The 21,196-nt window shown below is 41.4% G+C and overlaps 2 protein-coding genes and 1 long non-coding RNA gene across 3 annotated transcripts; all 3 read left to right on the top strand.

The window, feature by feature from the left end:
* The first annotated feature begins 1,718 nt into the window (after window positions 1–1,718).
* On the top strand, window positions 1,719–8,389 carry LOC148590895 (dystonin-like). Its single transcript, XM_088538357.1, has 5 exons — window positions 1,719–1,763; window positions 3,888–4,040; window positions 6,437–6,670; window positions 6,937–7,218; window positions 8,072–8,389. The coding sequence occupies exons 1-5, from the start codon at window positions 1,719–1,721 to the stop codon at window positions 8,387–8,389; spliced, it is 1,032 nt and encodes a 343-aa protein (XP_088394483.1).
* Window positions 8,390–8,457: 68 nt separating this feature from the next.
* LOC148590894 (uncharacterized) lies at window positions 8,458–11,119 on the top strand. Its single transcript, XR_015914230.1, has 2 exons — window positions 8,458–8,616; window positions 10,985–11,119. It is a non-coding gene; the product is annotated as an uncharacterized LOC148590894 (long non-coding RNA).
* A 1,996-nt stretch (window positions 11,120–13,115) lies between these two features.
* LOC104579308 (dystonin-like) lies at window positions 13,116–20,141 on the top strand (the record flags this gene model as incomplete). The annotated part of the gene is made up of 5 exons (XM_088538360.1): window positions 13,116–13,176; window positions 16,344–16,552; window positions 16,850–17,167; window positions 17,348–17,514; window positions 19,883–20,141. Coding segments are annotated over exons 1-5 (1,014 nt in total), but the record flags the coding sequence as incomplete, so codon positions are not given.
* Between the last annotated feature and the right edge of the window lie 1,055 nt (window positions 20,142–21,196).

Raw genomic sequence — 21,196 nt, 5'->3', positions numbered from 1 at the left:
CTTTTTGTTTTTGTAGCTGGCATTTCAGCGTTTGGTTCTTCATTCTTACTTCCTGTGCTGAAGTATTTCCCTAGTCTCTTTCCAAGGATACAAGTCAGAGTACAGCTCCCAGTCCTCCACTGGTGGGGGGGACGCCATAGTCTGAGTTATTCCTGGCTTTCCCACTTTCAAATTCTGCACTTTCTTGTTGTGCTTATTCAGCCCTCTCTGCTGATATATATTACACAATAAAGATCTAAAGACTACACACACAAACAGCACAAACACTGTTTCTATCCAGTGGCACAACCTCACGTAGCTGTGCACTTCACTAGTGAGTTCCACTGTTTCAATTGCCAAAGCCCATCCTCATCGCCAATTAGGTTGCGAATGGGCTTGGGATTTGGCAATAATCACACAAAACAAGGTGGCTAAGGGGAGCCTCTATTCAGGTGAAAGCACATTAAAGAAGCGAAGCATGAATAATTACTCTTGAGGTAATACTTGTTGGCAGGACACTGAGACTGAACATCCTCTCGAGTTGGCAGATTAGAGGGTTGCTGACAGGCTCCTAACTCAGCGGGCGTCCTCGCAGAGACAACCTAGGCCTCAGTGTTAGGAGTCTCACCTCGCCTCTCTCCGCACTGTCTGTTTAAGCTCGGTGCATCCTGCCACGTAGGGCCAGTACATGCCAGCAGGCAGACCAGGGGGCGGACAAACTCCACCTTCAGTCACATAACCTTCCCTCCTGGGTGCGCAGGTGCGCATGCCAGTAAGTGGTCCCAGCCATCAGTCGGAGGCTCCTGCCTTCCTCATCTTCCTCCCTCTCGGGTGTGTGACCTTCAAACTAGTTCAGAGGATGTTTGCAGGCAAACATCTTCTTTCTCAAGACCTGGTTATAACTCTACAGATAACACAAATTTCCACCTTTCAACCATACCTCGTGTCAGCATCATTATACAAAGGATACAACACATAATACAGACGAACATAGCAAAAAGAAATAATAGCCCTAATAACGGTTTCTGTCCTCACTTAAAGCATTACAATTCTCCAACTTCCACTTTAAAAGACAGATCAAATCCCCCTGCACCTCCCCCCTGGCTGTTGCTAAGCCCTCAGCAACATCAGTCTCCTTGATCTCATTCGCCTTTTCTTCCCCGGCCCCCTTCTCTAATTTTTCAAGGCGATCCAGCAAGTCCTGGACCCAGCTGGGCCGTTCCTCAGGCTTGCTGGGGGCGTCCGGAAGCGGGGGCACAGACGGTGCAGGCGCTGCGGGTGCAGGTGGGGAGGGTTTGGCAATGGATCTCCAAACACCAGCGGTTTTCGGTGATGTTGCGGTCGCGGTCCTGAAGCGCTCGCAAAGGCTTTTACAGGTACACTGCTCACAGGTTCGGCGGGCTCACGATCCGTCGGTGGCCCTGTGATGTCCTTTGAGCAACGGGAGGACTCAGAACTCCTTCGCTTTCACGCCTTGTTGGATGGCAACACTGGGCCCATGAACACCTCCTGAGAGGAGGTAGCTGCTTTTGTCGGCCCACTCTCTGAGCTCGGTGACGTGGTAGCCACAAGCACCGCCATTGCAGCAGCGCGTTCGGCCTTCATTTCCTTTAATACCTGTCGTACCAACCGCCACCCAGTGTCTAAATTGACAGCATCTTTTGACCCCTCACTCACTTCTTCCCACAACTCTGACCCAATCCAGTCCCACGTGGGCATCTCGAAGGCCACATTTACCGATGGGATCAAATCCCGCTCATGGGCCCCTGTCAACAGTTTCTCGAGTAAGACCTTATCATATTTTAGTCCTCTCGTAGAAAGGATATGTTGGAGGAGCTTAACCACTGCTTCTTTCTCAGAACTTAGCGTGGACCCCATCTCCTCCCCAGCCGCTCACCTGTCCTGGGTGAGATTCCAAAGTCGTCCTTACGCTGGCGATTTTCCAGGCACTGGGGCAGCGCCTGTTGCAGCTGGATCCTCCCACACCCTCGGGTACCGCTGCTGGTAAGCACTCCTGGAAGCTTTCGGTGCGAGGGTCCCTGTTCGGGCACCACTTGTCGACGCGGGGGTCTCAGACACCATGGACATGATCAATGTGATCAAGCCGTGCCAGTTTATTCAGGGTTCCAAGCGCGCTTATATGCAAGGCTTCCCCGAACATGCGAGCGCTTCTTTACAATGATCGGTTAAGACCCCGCGTCCATGCGTCTAACTATGCAGTGTGATAGGCTAACTAGCAGTTTCCACGCGCCCTTATGTTTAACGACCGTCTCCCCTCTTCCTGTTCATCTCAGCTCTTTTACTCCTTATCTGACTCTCAGCCGAATTCCTTATCCCTTAGTCAGTGGTCCTTCTGCCCTTTCACCTATATCTGGCTTGCTCACAACATGACCACTGGCCTTCAGAAATCCCACATGGGAGAAGAAAATTGAACCAGAAGAACTGTTGAAAAAATAAAGAAATGTAAAATAACAGAGACTCAGTTACAGGCAGCGCAAGAGCTGGGTGATCAGAAGGTTTGCCTCTTCTGTAAATGTGTGCTGAGTAGTTTTGTCTATGGATGAGGAATTTTAATACCAGCATGCAGTACTAAGTAAGTGCAACCCTATCTTCTCCATTTTTTATTATGGATACGTACATAGTTCTACAAAGATTGTATTGATCAAGTTTGGTGAACTGTCATTTCTGTCTTTTTTTGGTGCAATCACAGCTCACAGAACGAGCATAGTAGATTGCAGACAGGAACAGTTTCATAATGATCTCTGCAGCCCAAGGCTCCCGGGCCTGCTATTTCCAGCAACTAGGGAAATTTACTTGAGATTCCTCACAAGTATTGGCTGTTTAGAAGCTACATCAATAAATTAAAAAAGCAGTCAAGTCTGCTGCTGCTGCAGTTGTACTGCCACCATTGCTTGGCACTTCTGTTCTGCTGGAGATTTTGTTTTTTCTCATCTGCCAAGCCATCTGCCATTGCTGGGCAATCTTTGTTGTTATAGTTAAAAAGCTGGATTTGTTTAATCTTGCTAGCGTGACTTGTTGTGACCGAAATGGGTTAGAGGGACGGATGTATGAGTACATCAGCTTGCAGATAGGAGATTCTGGGCCCCAGGGCATTGGGAGGATGTGTAGGGGCTAAGTTGGTGCAGGTAGGTACAGCTGGTGCAGCTGCAGTTGGCCAGCAGGAGCAGCCTTTGCTTTGTAGTCAAGGGAGGCCAGTAAGATGCTGTAGTGCATCTCCTCCTCGGCCGGAGAAGCACAGCAACATTTGGAATCACCATCTTGTTACCGCCACCACCAGTTCCTGGGTAACAAAAGGCTTTTTAGCATTCTGAGGACCTGTGATATTTTGCTCTTTTGTTTCCTCTATACTCTGTCAAAAAATGTGAAATAGGGTAAAGCACAGATATAGATACTTATGTGGGACTTGGTAACAATAATGATCTTGCATGTTTTGTTCTTTCCTGCTACTTAAAAGGTCAGCATTTTCTATCCAGGTAGCATATTATGCATACCAACAGAGCTAACACAGAATCACAACTAACCTCTGTTTTGATGTTCTTTTTTCAGCTTTAATATGTGTTTATCACAAGCTTCAAGCAATTAAGAGATTGGATTTTCACTCCTGTTGTTTGGAGGTTTCATCTTTCACGTAACGTGCATGGCCAGAATTCTATTGGGCAGCTCCACCAAACATGGTCTCTTTTACTTACAGCATACCTGAGGTTTATCCATAACTACTGTATGTTCATCTTGCTCTGTGTACCCCTGCTATCATGTTTACAGCATATTTTTAAAATGACTGCTCTGTGATACATTTTTTAAAAAGTAGCTCCTATTAGAGTGTCTGTTAGCTTCTATAGTGAGAAAGTTTTTACTTCATTGTTCAATTGTATTTGGCTCTGATACAGGATGTGGCTGAACGGCAGCAAGAATGCAAAGAGAAACTGCAGGAAATATGTGATTTGCTCACGCAGACTGAAAATCGAATCATCGGGCACCGAGAGTCTCTCGATATTGGAGACAGCAAGGCTGAGCTAGAGCAGTACCAGAGCAGGCAGGAGGTATGTTCACCCCTAATCAGGCACATTAATGAAGGATGAGGGTAGAGGGGAGTGACTAGGCATTTTCACTGGCAGAAGAGGCTACCGTGCGAGGAAAGTAAAATAGGTTTGTCTGGCCAGCAAAGCAAAGGCCTAAATGAGTGTCTTTAAACTGTTGCCCATGAAAACACTGAAGTTATGTGCCAGTGGCAAAAAAATGTTTGACACTAGAAAGCAGTAAAATAGGGAGCATTTACGAAACACTTCCAGATTTCTTAACTGTTTAATTTAAGACTGTTCCTGTCAGATGTGATAAAGCCACACTTGTTTATTGTGTTAAAATCACATTCTGGATGTGTTGCTGGTGATAGGGAAGGCTTATCCTTGTGCACAGTATTGTTGAACTCCAGCAGACTTCCTGTTGCTGGAGCCTTTCCCTTGCCTCCCTCTCGCTTTCTGATGAATTCAGGATTTCCAGGGCTGCTTGCAGACTCCTCGGTGCCCTTATGGAGCAGCTCCCTGTCCATGTGTTTGCTTCCCTGTTCCCTGCAGCATGGCAAGCCCTCGCTGGGTTTCCCACGTGGTACCTGGGAGCTCCTGGCCTGGCTCAAGGTTTGGCTTGAGAGAGAAGGCCCTGTCCCTTTGTGAGATGGTGGTAGCCAAATCATTGAGACTGGCGCCCGCCTTGGGTCGTTTTCCTTTCTGGAAGCCAGCCTGTGTGCGCTGGTGTCCTCGCCATGTCCGTGAGGCCTCTCTGGGCCCCGAGAATCATTGCTCAGCTGCGCTGTGGCGTGTCGCAGTGGCCAGGTCCTCTGTAGCGAGGAGGCCTCGGTGGCCTGACCCGTGATGCTGCCTGCAGAAGAGGTGGCTGGAGCGAGTGCTGTGCACAGGCAGTGTCCTGGCTGAGGGCCAGGGACCATCACCTGTAAGCTTTTACTCAGTCCTGGCTGACATCGCTTGAGATTTTGACAGTTAAAGGCCTGGATAATTTGATCCGGCCCTTCCTCCTCCTCCTCCTAGTCTTAGTTATATTAGTTATACCATAAGAGCTCCACTGAGCTCCAAAGAGGGTCAATAAGACATAAAGGCAGAAACTTCCTGACTCCTCTTGCCTCACTTTCATGATCTTCAAAGTAACACAAGCAGCTAGTTTAAGTTCCTTTTGTAGTCGGTGGAAAAACCTAAGTACCCTCAAGAATTCATGATCTAAATGGGTGCTGAATAGTCCATGCTAGTAAAGGAATTATATACCATGTACTTCAGTTTTTAATATAAATAAATACCAGCTATCCTTGACTGTCTGGCAGGCAGCATAACAGGCAAGTTGTTGTTTGCTGGCTGACTTCTTGCAGTTGCAGCAGTGTGTCTAGCAAAGGGAATGGGGATTAAAGAAGGTTTCTTACAGATCACGTCAGGGAGAGCTTTGGCCCTTCATAATCTGTATGGGATGGGAGCACAGACAGATTTCTCAGAGAGAGAGAATCTTGTTGTAATACAGGGTTTCCAGGAAGAGCATTTTAGAATACCTGCTGAACTGCTAAAATGAGTTCTTCTTTCAGCTGCAGCAAAATCTGCAGTGTAAAATGAGAGTCAGATCTTTTATGACTTGCAGCATCAAGCATTACACTACATAGAGAAGAAAAAAATATTATTTCAGTAACTGGGGAAATATATTAAAAACCAGAGATATTTTAATAATTAAAGCTCCTTTCAGGTAATTGGAAGGCAGATGTTCTGTCTGGCACTATCATATGACAAGGCAAACTGGTTAAAATAAAATTAAACATCAGTCCCATGTAAAATTTAATGGCATTAAACATTACTTTGAGATTGAAAGGATTACATTATGATTAATTTTTTGATTGTTATGACAAATTGCATTAAGAAAAAAGTTCTTACGGCATTTCTGGCCTGACCAAAGCCAGGAAATATGGGAAATCTTCTACCTAGAAAAGATTAGTGTGAATTTCTGAGTTTTATTCAGCTCCCTCTGCAACTTTTCATTAGAATAGTAATAGAACTGAACTTCCCAAGAGACTCACCTTACTAAAGATAGCGTCACAGATTTACTGTGTCTCAGGCAATATATACATGTATATTATTCTATGTATATGGAGACAAGAATATTTGAGCTACTAAAGAAAGAAAAAAAAATAGCCTTGGTCAAAAGGGAAGTATAAGACAAGAGGTTTCCAAATTGCAGTCTTTTAAAAAAGTACTTAGCTGTGCTTGGAGATAAGGGCTTTTTTTTTTTTTTAAAGTAATCTTAGTCTGCAGTTTAGTAATATGTCAGTATGCTTAAGTAAAGAAGGAGCCTTGTGGTGCTTGCAGCCAAATCAGAGGTAGTTATAATAGGTTAATCCGAAAGTTCTTGTGAATAATTTATTTACCCTATTTACTTTCTCTTTTCCCAAAAGGAAATCCAAAAAGACATGAGGGAGAGTGCACAAGCTTTGGCAGAGGTTGTGAAAAGTACGGAAATGTTCTTGAAAGAGAACGGAGAAAAGTTGTCACAAGAAGACAAGGCTGTTCTTGAACAGAAACTGAATGAAGCTAAAACCAAGTGTTTGCTTCTCAGCCAGAAGGCAGAAGAATCCAAAAAAGAACTGGATAAAGCTATGACAACTGCAATTAAGCAAGAAACAGAAAAGGTTCAATATTTATTTATTCAAACTGTTTACAATGCTTAGGAGATTAGACTCGCAACTTCTTACTCATAGACTAAGGCGAGATGAAAATCGTATTTCCTGTGGGTAACTAATAAACTATTTGCTGTTTTATATTCTTTGTAAAAACAGCAGCGTGTGTGTCAAGTAATATGTTTTATAATGCTAACACATCTTGAATGGTCTGTTTGAATACATGATATTATGTAGTGCCTAAGGAAGATTTCTGAAACTGTGAATTTTCAATGTAGGTTGCAGCTATAGAGCAACTGGAAGAGAGTAAAAATACAATAGAAAATCTCTTGGATTGGTTATCAAATGTGGACAAAGAAGCAGAACATGGTCGGAAGCTTAAGCAGGTGATAGAGCAGAACGGGATGCACTTTGAGGAGGGAGATGTGAAAGCTCTGGAAGGGGAGGAGGACGATGTCAATGGCAACCTGCTGGAGCTTCAGCAAGACATGGACACCCAGGTGGATGGACTAGCACAAAGCACAGACGATAACCTGAACCAGCAGTATCAGAGAGTCAAGGTACTGTTACAATTCGATATGTAGGTGTTAATCCTCACTCAAAATGATTGACTTCATTCACATCCTTCCTAGAATAGACTTTGGAATGGGCACTAGGAAATTAGTGATACACACTGATACGGTATTTTAGTATTTAGAAGGTACTGCAAATTTGTCAGTATTTGAAACTGTTAAAATAGCTGTTTCTTGTTTACAGTAAGAAAAAGGAGATATTCTCCAAGGGGTTCTTTCTCTCTTTCAACACATATTGAAAATAGTAACAACGATTCTATTATTCTTAATTTATTCTTGTCAGAAATTAGTGCAGCACAATCAAATTATTAGTTGCTGTGCTACAGGTAAATAATATGTGAAAAGCAGGGTCATAAATTCATTCTCTTTATATGAATTTTCCCCTAATAGCAGAACAACCTCATACAATTCCCCCAGACCACTGATAACCCATAGCTGAAATAATAATCTGCATGTGCTGGTGTCAAATTTTGTTCTACAAACTTGTCTTTTAGAAATACAGGAGAAAATGCTTGTGTGATATATATTCTAGTGTCCCCAAATTCTACTAATGAAGACATTGTTTGGTTGTGTGCTGTGTATCTGGCTGGATTTACCTTGTGATATTGCTTAAAATTTTAAAGGTGTGCATAAATATGACCAGAAGTTGAGCATAAAATTAGAATATTTACAAAATATTTTTTAACAAATGACAGGTATATTAGAAAAGCTACTTATCATTTGATGAATTTTGTTTTGCTCCTTACTTGTAAACAGAATTCAGCAGAGATTTCAAGACAATAACAGTCTAAGGACACCTGATGAGATGATGCTAGTAATGATATTTATGTTTTTCTTGCAGGCCCAACATGAGAAAATTATTTCACAGCAGCAGGCTGTCATCATAGCAACTCAGTCTGCTCAGGCACTACTTGAGAAGCAAGGCCACTACCTTTCCCCTGAAGAAAAAGACAGGATGCAAAGGAACATGAAGGAGCTGAAGGCGCAGTATGAGACTGCTTTAGCAGAATCGGAAAGGAAAATGAAGTTAACTCATTCTCTGAGGGAGAACTTGAGAAATTTGATGCAGACTATAGTGAATTTGAAACCTGGCTGCAGCAGTCGGAACAAGAACTTGGTAATTTGGAGGCTGGTGCTTCTGACTTCAGTGGCATTATGATCAAACTGAAAAGGCAAAAGAGTTTTTCAGAAGATGTTATATCTCACAAAGGTGATTTACGGTATATTACAATTTCTAGACAAAGAGGTTTAGATGCTGCAAGGTCCTGTAGCAAAAGAGATGGTGTTAAGGTTGACAAAGAGGGTATTGATACCTCGGCTACCTATACTGAAGTGCAGAATAAGCTGGACAGCGCTTCAGATCGCTTCAAATCTCTCTATACTAAGGTAAGTTTTAATTTCCACTGAGTGGGAAAGACTGCTATAACTGATACAGCAGCTTGTGTTAAAAGGAATAACCAATGAAACAAATTACTGTGGGAAGCTGTAAATTCTTTTGTTTCTTAAAGTTAGGTAACAGAAGGAGATGCTTTTCTAGGAGATCTGCTTTAGTCAAGTATTGAACTAACTAACTGCTGAACAGATTAAATTTTATATCTTGTGTTACACAGGAGGCCAGACTATATCTCCTCATTGTCCCTTCTAGCCTTAAGCTCTCTGAGTTTATGATGGTACAAGATGCCTGAGTAGCGTTTGATTTGGAAAGAAATTGGAACACTTTTAGATTGATAACATTCCTTTATTTTCCTTGCAATATTTCCCACAAATGCTTCTTTATTTGTCTCCTTATTAATGAATTGACTATAATGAGAGAAAGATTACACCAAGATCAGCATTCGAAATTTCCGTTTGATTTATATTTATCATAAATAATTTGACCCAACGTGATCTTTGTTGCTGGCCCAAAGCAGCAGGTTAAGTACCCGCTCATTTGAGCAAGTGATTCTTTCCCGTTTCTGTGTCAAAGAAACTTGTGTACCCTAGAATGGGAGGCCACTTCATCTGCATGCCAGTGTCTGCCTGGCAGAACTAGCTCAGCATAACTGGCTTGTTTCCCATGCTGACTCTTTGGCTTTTAAAACTGACAAAACAAACAAACAAAAAAACGCAATGTTGTTCAGTACTGATAAAAGTCTGGAAGTGGAAACTTTCCTGGCAATATGTAATTATGGATTTGAGAGGGATTTACTATCAGGTTGCCTTGAGGTGCCTCAAGCACCTCGTAATTCTGTAAGATCATTGCCGCAGACGCTGTAGTAGGGCTACAGTAGCAACCAGTATCTTGCTGGTCAGCAGCCGTTACCATCTTTGGCTGGGAATTTTCATCTCCTTAAGGTTCCCATGCTCAGAAGCATAAACTATGTGAAGTCATGGATTTGATCCCTGAATTGCAACACCATGTTAAACCCTTTTCCTTTGAAAGATTTGTGGAGGAGACTGTATATTTAGAGAGGCTCATTTTTATTTCCTCAAATAATTTGTGAAAATAGTGAAGCTCAAAGCTTCAGTGTGTTAGATGGCCTGTGACTGGTTTGTTAGATTAGTTTGGGTGGGGATGTAAATATTCATTGCAAGATCTTCACAGGGCTTCATTTTTATGCACATAAAAATCCATTGTCAGCAGCTTGACTAGATCTCGCATAGATCAACTTGCCAAATTCTACCCTTTGCATGTATACATTTAGCCCAGACATAGTAGAGGTGCTGTGAATAGCTGGCACTGAGGTATGCAGGGCAGAGCCAACACAAAGAGGAATTTTTGTATTAAATTGAGCCTCCTCAGGCTCAAGGAGAGAGACTTTAAAAAAGTGGGATCTTCGAAGATTTAATTTTACAACTTTTAGTAGTAACTTTTGTTTTGTAAAAGCTTTTTTTTTGCTTCTAACAAAAGCCTATTTATGTACAAATATATGTATTTGCATGCACACAATGAGAGTTTGTAGGGATTTTAGTTTGGTCTAAATTTGTTGGAGGAATCTTAAATCAGTTCTTAGCTAGTTGGTTATGTTCAATGTTTGCATTCTATGTTTGTCCACTAGATGGAGGCCAGGTGTAAACATATTGAATTAAAATACAGTTTATCTAAACTTCAGAATACAAATATTTAGAATAACTCTTGATAAATATTTTGACTTGAGACAATTAGAAGACCTTTGCAACTGTCACCAAAGAGACTGAACGAATTCCCCTGACATTTTTGTGTGGCAATTCACGGGGTACATTTTGGAGCGTGCTGGTGTGTGAGACTGGTAGCACCTTGGGTAGTCCCAGGGTTGCGTCCTGAGGAGACCAGAACAGAGCACGTGTGTGTTACTGATCTCTATCAGTTTGGATTCGCTGGGCACATAAGAGGTTTTTGGAAGCTGGAATCTGCTGTCTGTATTTAGCAGACATAGAAGTGTCTTCTCCTTTTTTTGGACAATTTCTAGCTTATAGCATTGAAGTTCCAGAATGCTGACGCACTGAGTCTTTACGTTGAGGGAACAAAAAGTCATCCTAAGGCTTTTACTACTCTGTTACAGTGGGTTGGATTCCAGTTTCCTGACCGTGTCAGTGAATTGAATTGTGTTCGAGAAACACAAATTCGGTGGATAAGTCTGGTCTCTCCCGGGTTAATCAAGATAGCAGTTTAGTGGAATGATGACAAGAAAAAATCCTACAGTATTTCAGGAAATGAAAGTATGATTGCAACATTGTTATGAAATGCAACCCACAGTTTAATGCCTGGATATTTGTTTGTTTTCTGCTCCTTTAGTGTAGCATCCTTGGAAATAACCTTAAAGACCTGGCAGATAAATACCAGCACTATGAAGATGCCTCGACTGGGCTTTTGTCAGGTCTCCAGGCCTCTGAAATAGCTGTGAACAAACAACTGTCTGAGCCAATTGCAGTGGATCCCCAAAATCTCCAAAGGCAGCTAGAGGAAACCAAGGTAAAATGCTTTATGAAACAGAAGTACTGTGTTCTAACTGGAACTGCTTTTTGTCTGAAAAGTAAAATAATCTAATATAATCCAGGTGGCTAAAGGCCAAATTCTTGCCTTGCCTGTGTCCATGTAACTCCTAATCCTCAAATTCAGCTGCCTCAAGTATTATCTGAAAAACTTTTATGTTAGAAATTTAATGGAGCACCAGGTTCATGTTACTATTGTGAAAGCAAGGTGCATTTCGTATCACTTGGCAAATAATAAGGTTTGGAAGTCCCATTGCAATCTGGATAGTTTGCGAACTAGGGAAGGATTTTGCTGACAGGATAGGGCTCGTGTCTGAGAGACCATTTGTTGTTGTCTGTGACTTTCCTTTTTTCTATCACGTTTTTATTCTGCTATGATGAGTTTTGTAAGGAATTATACTGCATCAGCTCCGAGGCCTGATTAATCTGTTGGCCTGCTGCAGTCATATCCAGGACTATATGCTCTGCAGAGATGGAATATAACATCATTTGCCCTCTGTAGAAGCATTCTATTTTCTTCCTTGAAGGAGAGACTCACAACTTTATGTAAATCCTAGTATATACCAGGCAGGATGGTGATGGAGTTTGTCCACATAAACACTGGTTTAGGTGCACAGAATGTAAGTTTGCAGAAAGCTTTAGGGGCACAAGTCTAAGGTGATATGTATAAAGTCTCATGAGGACTGGATTTGACAAGCCACAGGTGAGTACTTTAAGCCTGTGCCCTAAAAGAGCCTGCAAAGAAGTGTGTCTCCCCATAAGGTGCAGTTAAAATGTGCTGCTGGACCTGCCCATCACTTTGGTGTGTGGCAGATCAGACTCAAAAAATAAATCACTGCAATGTTACAAGACTTAAGAAAATCAATTTTTCTTTCATAAATAGAAGTGTAAATTCTGAATTTTGAACATTAGAGCAATTAGCTGCATTTGTGCTTCTAGACAGCACAAAAGTGGAAACAAGACCAATTACAATCTGAAGCTGTTATTTAAACTTTTTGATACTTATGTCACAATGAATTATATCCTGTATAATGCCAATTTTCATGCGAGTAACACAAAAGGAGGGAATGCTGTGGCTCTTTTATGAAATGCTTACATGGATTACTTGCCACACAAAAGAGCACTCAATGCGTATGAACTGAGAAGAAGGGAGAGGGTGCAAAGCATCAGCAGATTCAAAGGAAGAGAAAAAACAGGAGGCTGAAGCACGAAAGCCAATTAATGGAAGCAAAACAAAGAGCATTTCTGGAGAAGTCAGGTGTTGTAAGTTAAAGCTGTCGCTTGTAGCCGACACATGCAGTTAATAATCCAGCTAGACACTGGCCTTGGCAGCATGGTGGTGTCTAATCTCTTTATAGGGATTAACTGTTCTTCAGAATATTCCTCAGTGCCTCTGGCCTAATCTTGTTTGCTTTCTGTCAGCACACACAGTTTTCTGCTGTATTTTTTTTTTTGTGCAAGCACGATAATTTTATTTAGTGTAAGGAAAATTCCTCTTCAGGTTTACTTATTTCTCAAATAGCAAGCGATAGGAAGACACAACCATCCTGGCGTGGCAAGGCACAGTATATTCTGGCTTGTTACTGTGCTCTGGATGCCAGTATGACTTCCTTGTCCTGGCAGCGTAGCTGGGATTACCCGTTGCAACATATGCTCATAGCCTATGTATGTAAGTAGCATACATCAGAAAAGAAAGTGAGAGGAAAGTGAGGGACTTCAATAAAGACCAAGTGAAGCAAGACAAAGATGTCTTACATGCAGTAGCCTGAAATCGGTTAGGGACTAGTCACTCTTGAGTAGTGCTACAGGCACTGGAGAAAGACGCTCTCAGAAGTTGATTCCACCCTCTCTTGGCTCTCTTGGGGCTGGGGAGAGCCCTGGCTGAGATGGTGTCAAAATCTGTGTTCCTTGCCTGCCTGATAAACCTAGCCAAAATGCAGTGTCACCAGCTCCAGGAGCTACTTCAAGCTGTGAGGAGGATCCTCATGTTTCACGGTAACACACTGTGGTCTCAGGGTCTCTGCTGCTCATCACTGTACACTTTTCCCTGGAATTGTTCCCTGATGCTGATTTGAAAAATATTTGTATTTTTCTTTTGGTAGCAGATGAGTTAGCACAAATGGTCTTTAAAAAGTTTCATCAAAAGACACATTCTCAAGTTCCATGCCAGAAATCAGTGAGTCAGAGTAGTAAAAGAGAAGATAAATGAGATGGTGAATAAAGTAAAACCAAGGGCAGAAGTCAAAGGGTCGGCATAGCCAGTGGTGAAGATTTTTCTTTTACGGAGAGGACACAATTGAGTGACCACAGCCTCTTCCCGGCACTAAGTTGAGGCTGTATGGCACATGACCAGTCCTGCCTGTGTAATTTTTAGCTGTGTGGAAGAGTATAACTGATAATTACGGAATTTTACAGGTTCTTCAGGGACAAGTATCTAATCATCAAATTGCTGTTGAAAAACTGAAGAAAGCTGCTGAAGTGCTTCTGGACACAAGGGGGGAATTGACACCAGACAAAGATAAAATCCAGAAAACACTGGATAAAATATTTACTTCTCCTAATACCTGCTTTTATCACCTGTGTCTGCACCCAAGTACTGGGAGAGACAAAATACAGAGTTTCTACATTTCTGTGTCACTGTTCAGGTCCATGTTTTGTTCAGTCAACACCTATTACAAACACAGTAACCTTATTGTTGGTCTGTCTCCCATACTTGATAACAGGCTCTTCACTTAGTAGTCATTATTTTATTTTTGTCTTTTTTTTTTCAGAAATAGGAATTATGTTGAATTTGCATGTCAGAATTAGTGACTTGCTGAGGATCATAAATCCTCCAGTGGGCAGTTCAAGATCAAGGAACATAATTCTAGCTATTGCTTTCCAGCTAATTATTGCAAGTTGGCTTAGCCAAGATATGATTTTGTCCTGACTTCAAGAAGCTCTCTTGACAGTTTTGTATGGATGTGGGAAATGTTCTAGCATGACATTCACCACAATCTGAAATTTGAAAACTATGTATATCATACTTCTATCTCTTATTGCAATCCCATAAGTAACTTGCAGAGCAACAAGGTAAATCAGTGGTTGGTTTGCATCTTTGAAGTCAGTGATGAAACTCCACAGAAGGTACATGGAATACAGATTGGTATCCTAAACATGCCTGTGGTCTTGCAACTATAAACAACTTGATATTAAACAAATTGAAAACCCTTTTTTCTCTTGGCAAGAGGAGAGGGTGGTGGCAGTTCCCATTTCACTCATTCTTGCAGATGTAAGTTCTACTCCTGGATACATATCCCTAACCTTGAAATCATCTTTAGATTCAAATTAGGCTAAAACCATAGAGGCTCAGAACACAGTAATCACAGTTTATCTATCAATATTAGATTAAGAGTGAATTAGTGCCTTCTCTTTATGGAAGAATTACATGGCACAGAAAATACAGAAGCAGAATAAGTATTTTCAAACACAGAAACCTTTGTTATGAGAGGACACAGGGTAATTGTTGGTTAAATTTAGTTGATGAATGAAAAGTTACTTCTCCATGAAGCGGGGAGCAGAAGGAGGCTGCTGCAGAAGATGATAATTTAACTGAACAGTGAAAATAACTTGATATAATTCCTGTGCTAACAAAGAATAGTAGCTAATTAGAGCGTGTTGGTAAGGGAAAGATGCATGTGCAGATATATGTTCTTTGTCAGACTTCTCACTACCACTTCTCCCTACCTGTGATCTATTTTTGTTTAAGTGCAGCAGCACAGAGCTGGTGTTGAGGCAGTAGCAACTGCAATTCCGCTCATATCCAATATGCTATTTAACCTCAATCTCAGATAAATTAAATAATTTTCCACTTCAATTCCCAGAAATTTTATTCTCCAGTAGGAGTAAGTCTTGTCTAAGATTCAGATCTCAGTTCAGAATTAAATTCGGCAGGAATTCTCCTAATGCTTTGGAAACAATGTTTGGTTCCAGAATAGAGGCAAGCAAGGGAGGAAAAAGAATATCATATCATATCATGTGCATATCTAGCTATGCACACTGCAGACGAAATGGGATATATTTAACTCTTATTCTGTCATATTTTCTTAGTTTTGTGTAGGATAACAAGCATTTCATATCTATCTAACTACAATTACTGTTCTATTAATATTTAATGTGTAACAACTGTGCTGTGACCTACTTGCCCTTGGGGGAATTTTAATTGTTTGGCCATAGGAGGTCACCTAGTTCTTTGCCCTGCCTCAAATAAAGGCCATTTCTGCCCATGCATTTTTATATCAGCCCTGCCAGCCCTGGCCAGTGAAGTTTTCCCAGCTCATCTGTGATGAGATAGGAATAATGAACTATATTCAAAGCAGCTGAAGAAAGGATTGAGGCAATTTCCTATTTCAACCTATTAGTGAAAGTAGCAAAAGGTTTTACAGTTGGGAAAATACAATGAAATTAAGGAAGAAAAATATCATGGTTTCCAGAAGAACTTCTGCAGTGAAGTACATTAAACCACAGACTAGTCTAATTCTAGCTAGAATTATCGTGTATATTTTCATACATCCGACACAAAATTACTGTGACAAAGTGCTCATTAAGAAGCAGTGCTAGCCAGGCAGTGGGATGGACCGCAAGAAGTGATACAGAAGAGGCTAAAAACTCCTGTACGCTGCGTGGACTAGCAGGTTTTGATTTTCAGGAACTTTCACAGGTTTATCCTGGGGGGAAGGGAGGTCTAATGAGGAACCATCTGGAAGAGCCATTCAGCTCTAACAATAACACGCAAGAGGGGGCTGCAGAAGAGTTGTCTGCACGCCCAGCTGCTGCCTTGTTTCTTGGGCTCAGCCAACAGCTGCCCTAAGCCCGAGCTGCCTGGGAACCAGCTCCTGAACGCTGGCGAGCACAGTTGTAAGCTGTAGGACATCTTTGTCCCCTTAACTAATGTATCCTGTTGGCTTTCTACCTATGTCGGTGTTCGATCACTGTTTTTTTGTGTGTGTTTTTGCTGAATGATGTTCAGTTCTAATACAGGCATTTTTTTTTTACTGGCGTTTACCTGGTACAACATGATGAACTGAGTTAAAGCTTAAGTTAATGGGTTAAAAGTTTGGCTCAGTGATTTTAAAAGAAACAGAGGAAATATTTGAAATACATTTTCTGGTTATCCCTATCAGATGACATTGTGGACAGATATGACAATTTATCCAAGTCTGTGAATGAAAGGAATGAGAAACTCCAGATAACTCTGACGCGATCCCTGAGTGTGCAGGATGGTTTGGATGAAATGCTCGATTGGATGGAAGGTGTTGAAAAGAGCCTTGAAGAGCAAGATCAAGTGCCTTTGAATTCTGCTGCTATTCAGGATATCATTAGTAAAAGCATTGTAAGTAGCATTCCCTGAAAGAAACATTTGCTTAATAATTCAGATTTCAAGAAAGATTTGAGATCTTAATCTGGCACCTTTGGTGGATTCAAAACACTTAATGGGCTGTTGCATGAGTTGAAACTGCACGTAAGGATTTCTGTAGATGAGGTAGAATGATGTCAACGTACTAGCTGTACTGATTTGTTGCTTAATATGGTAGACCAGTTCCACTTCTTAAAATTTAATTATAAGAAATACAGAATACTACTTAAAATTTAATTATAAGCAACATGGAGTATTTTTTGCTTCTTTCAGATGCTAGAGCAAGATATTGCAGGTCGCCAAAGCAGTCTAAACACTATGAATGAAAAAGTGAAGAAGTTCATGGAAACAGCAGATCCATCCACTGCATCATCACTGCAAGCTAAAATGAGTGAGCTTGCAGGACGGTTTTCTGAAGCAAGTAATAAGCACAAAGAAAAACTTGCAAAAATGGAGGAGTTGAAGACTAAAGTGGAGTTGTTTGAAGATCTGTCAGGAAAACTTCAGACATTTCTAGATGAGAAAAATGAGGCTTTCATTGAGACCGAGGCACCGAGAAAGGATGTTAGTGAAGTCTCTCAGTATATGCAGGTACTGTACTATGCCATTTGCATACATATTCTGCATTTCTGCTCTGACTCTTTTAAATGATTTAACAATACCGTAAGACATTCTTGTTTCCCAGCTTCAATTAGTTAGCTAAAATCAAGCATTTAATTTTGAACAACCGATTTTAAAGTCTAACATGAAGAATCTACTTTTCTTTTGCAGGAGGCTAGCATAGAATTGGCACAACATAAGAAAGATCTGGAAGTTCTGCAGCAGCTTCTTGAAGAACTTTCCCTGCATGCTCTTCCTGGGGATAAAGCCATGGTACTAGAAAAAGTAACTGCTTTGTCAAAGAAATTCAGAGAGGTAGAGGAGACGTTAAAGGAAAAGTAAGTAGGGTAATCACTGCACTGTTTACACCTTCCAGGCTAATACACAGTGTGTATTTTATGATGACTTCTGCCCCTCTGCATAGAATGTCAAGAGATTGCAGATAACTGGTGCGAAAACTTTTTTTTTAATAAAATAGAGAGCTATTCTAATCGGAAATACATCTATGCTTAGTCAACCTGACAGTAAGTGGTGCAAGAGCTCTAATGTTAGTTCTAAAGACAAGTTAGTCTGTGCAAATTTCATGATATTTGCAAGAGTCTTGTCAGTTTTAAGGAAAATGTATTTTTCCCTTCTCAGATAGATAGAATACAAATTGCTGCTTGTGCTAGTTGCTTTGAAGCCATGTTTGGAATCAGGCTGCAAAGGAAAACAAAAGAATTCCTTACAGTTCCAATATCAGTAACCTGTACAGCAAAACTAGGTTTTCCAAACTCTGGTTATATCCAAAAAATTAGTTTTTGTGATGACATATTGACTAAGCAATTTTTGATTCTGGTCTCTCTAAATCTCCACGTCAGTAGCATCATTGAGGGGTCTGCAGTTTTGTTTCAGACAGCTGTCATACAAAGCAAAATAATAGAAAGTCATTAAACTATGAGATGGAGATTCTTTTTCTGCTTTGTTAGTCTTAGTAACAACTCACCCTGTGGCCATCGTGTTCCAACAACAAACTGGAACTGACTTACATGGAATGGATAGATAGGTCCTGATTTATGACAGCAGTCTACAATGCTTGTTCAAAATGTTCAAGTGTGCTGGCATTTGTCAGTCATGTCCGAAGGACAGTGAGATATCCCTTATCCAATATCCTTTGGCAAGAGTAGAGCACTTTCTTTTTCACATCTCTTTGTAATAACTGCTTCTGTTTCCATTCTTGTTTGAATTTAAAATAAAAATTTTAAAGAAAAAGGTTCCCTTTGGAACCTTACATAGGATATTTGTGCTCCTTCCCCCTTTCTCCTATACATTGAGGTAGATGAATTAATGAAATAAATAGCATGTAGGGGCAGCTGTAATCCTCCAGACTATTTACTCTCCTAGACAAGAGCTGTACTGTGTATTACTTTGTCACAGTTACAAATACCAGAGGGCAGCTAATAGAGCATGAAGATTTGCAAGGCTCTGGCTGGGGTCTGTAACTGTTCTTATCTGGTTTATGCTCTCTTGCCATCCTCCAGCTGCCACTAATGTGGTCCTCACTGCCCAGCTGGTGTCGGGGGTCGGTGCACGCTTTTTTCCAAGGCAACCGCTGATCCTTCTCCATTACTTACTCGTCTGGGAATACGTATGTGTAAGGGGGCTGGATGGGATTCCTCTTGCTGCTTCCTGGGGAGCGGCTCTGTGTCCTGGCTCCAAGTTTTCCTGCTCTTCACAAAGCCCACGTAGGCCTCCTTCCAAAGGCTGCGAAACGCCATCAAAGTTAGGCTCCTTGGGTGGTTGGCTGCTCTGGGGCAGCAGCCAGGACGTCACGTGTGTCAGGAAGATCCACACTGCAGTCCCTGCTGTGGGACATACCTTCCTGTCTTGCCTAAGACAAGATAGAAAGTGATTGCCTCCCGCGCCGTATGTACATGTGCATTTATGTTTCTGCTTATGGCACCAGTTTCCTAGAGCTGTTTAAAACATAAAAACAACTTTAAACTATATAAAACAGTCAAAATATTGGCTATTACAAGTGTTTTAATGAAACATAAAAAATATGAAAACTTAAACTTAATATGAAACATAAAAAATATGAAAACTTAAGAAAAACTGCACAAAATACATATATTGCCTAGTAAGATGATGCTAAAACTCTGTATACAAACACCTATCAGCAGTATTTCTTTTGAAGAGAGATCAAATCTGGCTCTGTTCTCTGTATTTTTTATAAATACAGGGGTGGCTCTTTTAATGTAAGATATGGCCTGTGAGAAAATTCTAATTAGTATATATGTGGTTTGAAGCTTTTTTGCACCCACCCACATACCCAAATGCATATGCATGCAAACACATGCATGCACGCTTATGCAAAGACACCCACTTTGCATACATTTGCATTACTTTATGTGACCAATTCCTCTTTGGAAACGAAGGAACCTATATAGGCACCTTGTATGTGAGTGCGGATAACCATGTGCTGCCTCTTGAGTCTGCACTGTTCATTCTCCTAAACTACAACCTTCTTAGTGTACACAGTTTGACTGCGAAGTTCTGTCCAGAATCCAACACCTTTACAGTGGTTTCAAAAGTTTCTAATTTAGGGGACTTGAGAGACTCGAAAACATTTTTTCAAGTTGCATTACTATATATATACTCAAAGTATTGTTTAGAAGTTCCTGAAGTTTTAGGCATATTGAAACTGTGTCATAATTTCTCACACAGTCCCTTCATCTTTTCTTTTACAGAGCTGTCAGCTGTTCAACAAGCCATGTCTGATGTAAATCACAGTTATGAAGATTTGGGAGTTTTATTGAAGGAAAAGATTTCAGAGCTAGAGAGTATGCTTACAAAAATGCAAAATATTCAGGAAGAATCAACTTCGATGATGCAATGGTTACAGAAGATGGACAAAACCGCATCAGAGTGGGAAGCTGCTCCAACTGATAGCGAGGCTGTTAAGGCCCAAGTTGAGCAACATAAGGTACTCTGGGTCTTCAGAAAATCCTACTGTCCTCTCTATTGCAGTTACTGGTGGAATTCTGTTGGAACAACTGATGTCTCAGCATGATATTGCAGAGAGTGTTTAAATAACCCTGGCAGAGGTGCCAGTCAAGCACACAGCAGATCTGGCAAGCTGTCTATGCCAAAACTCAATAATTTTGGTGGCCAGTTTAACTAATTGATTATACAGTATACTTTTCTGGTACCTTTAATGGTTTTGAGCTCTTTACTAGACAGCCTGTAAGATTTTGGAGGGCTTTATCTACTAGAAAGGGGTTTCTGCAGCGGCTGGTTCGCTGACACTCCACAGACCTCCCGCACACTGCAGCTGCAGAGGCCTAGGCCTATTCCAAGGCAACATTTCTCTCTAGCAGCCGTGTGTCACGGAACGAGTGGTGGTGGGGGGTGAGTGACACAATGCACTTCACTCGTGGGAAAGAAATAGGAATAGGTTTTATTGGTAATGACAATGGTTTCACGAGATTCTATGGCAAGGTCACTTATTAGTTACTGCATGGAGGTTCAAGATACACACAGAATTATCAAGGACACCCTCCCGTTGGGTCACGAGGTTCAGGACTGGTCCCCCTTGCTTTCCAAACTCCTTCTGAGAGGAGTCTGGGTGCGGCTGGATCCAGTCCTAGTCCCAGACCTGGTCAACGGTTTATGACTAAGGGATTTGTGCACAGTTACAAAGTAAAGTTTACAAATTCAAAAAGAGAAAGGCGCACTATAGTCACTTACCATGACTCTGTAGTGGGAAGGATCTCTTAACCTCGAGGAGTATCCTTGGGAGGCGTCCCTGCTCAAGGGGAGGTCCTGGCCCATAGCACGCTGCCATGCAAGGAGAGCTCAATGGGCTCTTGGGCTGTCTCCGTATTTATGGGATAAGATGATTGACTGATAGTCATTCTTTCAATTCAGAAATGACTGTTGGCTGGTGTACTCACAGTTAGCCTTATCTCCCCATCAGGATAGGGCCATCAGGACTGTTATTGACGGTTAATGTCTGGGTGGGGGAAGAAATCAGGGAGG

This window comes from Tinamus guttatus, unplaced genomic scaffold (genome assembly GCF_059628265.1).
Source record: "Tinamus guttatus ecotype Peru unplaced genomic scaffold, ASM5962826v1 Tinamus_guttatus_pri_ptg001031l, whole genome shotgun sequence".
Taxonomy (NCBI): domain Eukaryota; kingdom Metazoa; phylum Chordata; class Aves; order Tinamiformes; family Tinamidae; genus Tinamus; species Tinamus guttatus.
Note: the sequence above shows the minus strand (reverse complement) of the source record. Positions and strands in the feature narration are given on the sequence as shown.

Excerpts from the sequence above, each read along its gene's own strand:
- LOC148590895 (XM_088538357.1), top strand. The coding sequence starts at position 1,719 with ATGGGATCAAATCCCGCTCATGGGCCCCTGTCAACAGTTTCTCGA. Across the intron at positions 1,764-3,887 it reads CCCTGTCAACAGTTTCTCGA|GATGTGGCTGAACGGCAGCA; the intron begins GTAAGACCTTAT and ends GCTCTGATACAG. Across the intron at positions 6,671-6,936 it reads TTAAGCAAGAAACAGAAAAG|GTTGCAGCTATAGAGCAACT; the intron begins GTTCAATATTTA and ends TTTTCAATGTAG.